The 5,141-nt window shown below is 38.9% G+C and overlaps 1 protein-coding gene across 1 annotated transcript in view; it reads left to right on the plus strand.

Annotated features, from left to right (window-relative positions):
• The window catches only part of MYO9A (myosin IXA), a 352,098-nt gene that overhangs the window by 54,688 nt on the left and 292,269 nt on the right, over positions 1-5,141 (plus strand). The window contains exon 2 of the mRNA XM_006866530.1: positions 575-1,484. Within this exon, the coding sequence (XP_006866592.1) occupies positions 645-1,484 (840 nt within the window). The 5' untranslated portion in view covers positions 575-644. The remainder of the gene's footprint in view (positions 1-574; positions 1,485-5,141) is intronic.

The raw sequence follows: 5,141 nt of genomic DNA on the forward strand, positions 1-5,141 counted from the left end.
GGGGGTGGGAATGATCCTTGCTGTAAGGATTTGTTCCCTCTTTTGAGCTACTGCATCCATAGGTGTGGGTTAAGTTCATCAAATTGTATCAGATTACTCTTTTTTTCCTCTTTTTTCTTCTAGTTGAGCTCTGATCATCCAGTCGTTGAAGCCAGATCAAGTGGGTTGATGTGGTTATTCTTGCCCATCTTGTTACAGTCTTTTAAGTATAGGGAAAAAATTGGTTCTAGCCCCAGGTACCTTAGAAACATTTGAAATAATTGAGGATAAAGTAATTTATCTTCTACTTTTTGACATCTTGATTAGTTGAATTATTAGTATAAAAACATGAAATTTTTGTTGTTGTTACAAGTGTCTATTTTAGGAAGTGCCCAGATTTGGACAATAAAATGTAATTATTATGTGGTGTCGATGAGACTGATTTTAAAAACTATTCCTGCACAAATAGAAGAGTTAGATTTTTCATTTTAAAAGGCATAAACAACATGATTGTTAAACTTTTCTTTTTTGAGCAGCAAAAACCAATAATTACATAATATAACTGCTAAATGTTTCACATTATTTTTTGTTACAGTTTTTTGTCAAGAAAATGTTCTGCACAGTCTTGAACATGTACTATCCATGCTGATGGGACAAGATCCAATATGAATGTTAATGATGGAGGAAGACGACGCTTTGAGGATAATGAACACACATTACATATATATCCTGGGACAATTTCTGAAGGAACAATCTATTGTCCGATTCCTGCTAGAAGAAACTCCACAGCTGCTGAGGTGATTGACTCTCTTATAAACAGACTCCATCTTGACAAAACAAAATGTTACGTTTTAGCAGAAGTAAAGGAATTTGGTGGAGAAGAATGGATACTCAATCCAACAGACTGCCCAGTTCAGCGAATGATGCTGTGGCCCCGGATGGCTCTGGAGAATCGCTTGAGTGGAGAGGACTACCGTTTTCTTCTAAGAGAAAAAAATCTTGATGGATCTATCCATTATGGTAGTCTTCAGTCATGGCTACGGGTAACAGAAGAACGTCGGCGGATGATGGAACGGGGTTTTCTTCCACAGCCACAACAGAAAGACTTTGATGATTTATGTAGCTTGCCTGATTTGAATGAGAAAACTCTTTTAGAAAACTTGCGAAATCGCTTTAAACATGAAAAAATTTATACTTATGTTGGCAGTATTCTAATAGTTATTAACCCATTCAAGTTTCTTCCTATTTATAACCCCAAATATGTAAAAATGTATGATAACCACCAATTAGGAAAACTCGAGCCCCACATTTATGCTGTGGCAGATGTAGCTTACCATGCAATGCTTCAGCGCAAGAAGAATCAGTGCATTGTGATTTCAGGAGAGAGTGGTTCTGGAAAGACTCAAAGCACAAACTTTCTTATTCATCACCTTACTGCTCTCAGTCAGAAAGGATTTGCCAGTGGAGTAGAACAGATTATTCTTGGAGCTGGACCAGTACTTGAGGTAAATATATAGAAATACTTCTCTTATTCTTAAATATATCTTAAAAACAAATTTTTTTTTATAAAAAAAGTGGTTGATGGCTGTTAGAAGATAAAATAAAAGGAAATAGAAGTGTAGACATCATTTGTGGTTATCAAGGGAAACCATACTTTGTGAATTGTAGTACAGGCAGTCACCAGGTGACAACTAAGATCTGTTCCTGTGTCTTTATTAGTCTTTAAGTGGAATTTGTAGGTGAGTTGAAATTGGTGCATACTGTTCTTACTTAGCTTTACTTTAGTGCAAGAAAAGGCTCCCATCTGTTCAATTATTTAAAAGCTGTGCACATACAGCAAGAAAAAGGTGATTGTGATGACGAATTTATTGAGAATAGGGGTTGGTTCCATCCTTACAAAGTGAGGGCCATTTGAATTAACATGAAAGTACAAGTTGTAAGTCAGGTGTTAGTAACTTGGGGCTTGCCTGTATTTATAGATAATTGATTTGAAAGTGGTTGTGGTGATTATGTGCTGTGGAGTCATTTCTGACTCATAGTGACCCTGTATAGGGTTTCCAACACTGTAAATCTTTATGGGAGCAGAGAGTCTCATCTTTCTCCTGCAGAATCCACTAGTAGTTTCAAATTGCTGACCCTAAGGTTAGCAACCCGACTCATAAACACTGTTCTACCAGAGCTCCTTAATTGACTTGGTAAGTACCCATTTTTGCTTCAGATTTATGGAAGATGATGGGAAAGCAAAAATGGCATTGTGGAAGATTGAAGGGAGAAAGAAAGACCACCATGGTAATTTTTGGAAAATGGGTCTTTGGGGTCATAATGATGTGAAAGAAAAAGATACTGTTAATCATTTCTCTCTATGAAAGCAGAAAGCAGAGGGCAGGACTTTGTACCAGGGATTGTTGCTGAGATGTGAAAGTAGGTGGTTGGGGAAATAACTCTTGTCAATGTATTTGTAATCTCTGCAACGGTAACATCTGAGCCTAGCATTGAAATTCTTAAGGGTTAATTATTGAAAATGTAGACAATATGAAAAAACATTTAGCTGTAGGAATTTTTAGAATACTATCAAATATAGAAAGAAAATACTATTTCAGTTTCAAACTTGAAAGAAAAAGATATTAGTTATTTAAAAAAAACACACAACACAACAGATTTTATGAACTATATTTGAAATACAGTAAATTGCACACATTTAAAGATTACAGTGCGGGAGAAAGATGAGACTTTCTACTCCCGTAAGGATTTACACCCTTGGAAACCCTGTACAGGGTAGCTATGGGTCGGAACTGACTCGACGGCACTTAACAACAACAACAACAAAGATTACAGTTGGACCCCCAAGACAATGACCCGAAAATACCCTTTAAGCTTGAACCAAACTTACCATAGTGGCATAACTTTCAGCCAAATAATAGGCACGCATATAAGATGAACAATAACACCAGGGAGGTATGCACTCATTAGAACAGCCAATCATGTGAGTTGAAAAGGGCAACATTGTGCCCAGTGATAAAGCACAGAAGGTAGGAAGGGATAGAAGGATGAATTGAAACAGGAAACAGGGAAGAAGTGGGAAGAGTAATGTTATATTGTGTGGATTGCAATCAGTGTCACAAGTCAAAGTGTGTATGAATTGTTGAATGGAAAACTAATTTGCTCTGTAAACTTTCATCCAAATCACAGTAAAAAGTTTTAAAAGTGTTCAATTGAGTAAGTATATTTTATTTTTAACTTTTAATTGTGAATTTGGTGAAGGTTTACAGACAAGAATATCACTTCTACATTCAGCAAACCATACACCTTATTTCATCTCAATGATTACAATCCCCTCCCTTCCAATTCTTCCCTGTGGCTCCCCATTTACATCTTATATTTCACAAATGAACAAGGCAAAAATATTTGATATACTCTTAAAAAACAAAAAAGTATATATTCATCTAAATGTCTAAAGGGCACTTTCTGCTAGCCAGCCTCCTACCTGCAGGCGCAAAGCCTTTGCTGTTGCTGCTTTTCTAGGTAGGGATCTCATACTCCACTCATGTTCTTGCTTCTTAATGGTCCTGGGATCATCTATTCCTGAAAAGAAGGATTACCTACTCCCTCCTTTTAGTTACATATCTTCTACAATTACAGTTGTGACAATCGCAATTAATCCTGCTAACGGTTACTTACAGTTGAGTCATAAAATCCTGTCACCGTCGTCCCTCGTCCCCTTTGACCTGATCTATCTGGAATGAGGGAAACTAGTCAGTGAGGATTCTCTGTTACTCCCCTCATTATGCAACTAAGCACAGTCATGAAAGCCTATTAGCCAGCCACTTCATACCTTTATAGCCCCCCCACATTTTTGATAGTGTCTAATTTTCTCATCCCTGTTAACCCAGTACACTGTGAAAACAAAGTGGTTCCTTGATATGAAGAATCCTTCCATTTCAATTGGAATTTTGAGTCACTTCATTCATAGGCAGAAAGTCTACTTCATCAAATTATAGCAATTTGCACTTGTTTCCAGTATCAAACATTTTATCTTCCTCAGTTTCAGTTCTGGTCAAACATCCATCCAAGCTAGGTCAAATGGGTACTAGCTGCCAGTTTGGGAGTTCATGCACACTTCCCTGAACTTTAGACCAGCTGGTTGCTTCACTCTTATCCCTAGCCCCTTGCGACTAGGTCCATACACATGGGCTCAGGAGTTCACACATCTTCCTGAACTTCAGGCCAGCCAGCCCTTCCGCTTTTCTCTCTCATCAACATCAGCGGGTGTCAATGGAACATGGCCAAATTCAGCCTGTGTCTTCATTGCTGCATTTCCCCTACTTCCACTTTCAAGTAGACTCAGATGGTCGCCAGTGAGCATACTGTATGGCTCATGGGTTCCTTTTGAGTTTCAGTCCTAGAAGGGGGCTTTCCCTGATGGGCAGACTTTCCTTGATGCCTCTAAAGCAAACAGCTTGCTTGATATTTAAACAGCCAAACACTCAGCTTTTTTTTTTTTTTTTTTTTAAATGTTTTATTGTAAATTATGTGATAGTTTACATGGGAGAACATTAGCTGTACATTCATCCTATCGTATATCATTTCATTGCCATGGTTACAATACCCTCCATGCGTCATCAGCCAACCAAAGGGTATACCCTGCCAGCCTGCCCCCTGGTCGTCAGCACACAGCCCCTTTCCCTCTCTGGGTCTAAAGTCCCCAGCTGTTCCATTTCTCCACTTCGTCCTCTCTTCCTCCATCTCTGGCATCACTGCTTCTCTAGGTAGGGTCCAGCTTTCCGCTCTTCTCCCTTGATAGTCCCAGGGACTTCCACTCCTAGACTGCAAAGTCAATGCACTCCCCTCCTTTTGCTACAAAATGTTTACCTTTACATTTCCAACCCTCACAGTCAGCCCTGATAACAATTATTCACTGTTGTATCACAAGAGACCTATCCACATTTCCTTTTATCGGCCCTGCCTAGGTAGATTGGATATTACTCAGTGGAGAGTCTACCTTCCTCCACACCCTCTGGATCTAGGTTCCCTCTTAAAAGCTTGTAAGCCAGTCACTTCTTGCCTTTGTAGCCCCCCACATTTTGGGTAGCCAATCTGGTAGCATAGTGGTTACGAATCGGGCTGCTAACCTTAGGGTCAGCAGTTCGAAACTACCAGTTGTT

This window comes from Chrysochloris asiatica, unplaced genomic scaffold (assembly GCF_000296735.1).
Source record: "Chrysochloris asiatica unplaced genomic scaffold, ChrAsi1.0 scaffold00092, whole genome shotgun sequence".
Lineage (NCBI taxonomy): Eukaryota > Metazoa > Chordata > Mammalia > Afrosoricida > Chrysochloridae > Chrysochloris > Chrysochloris asiatica.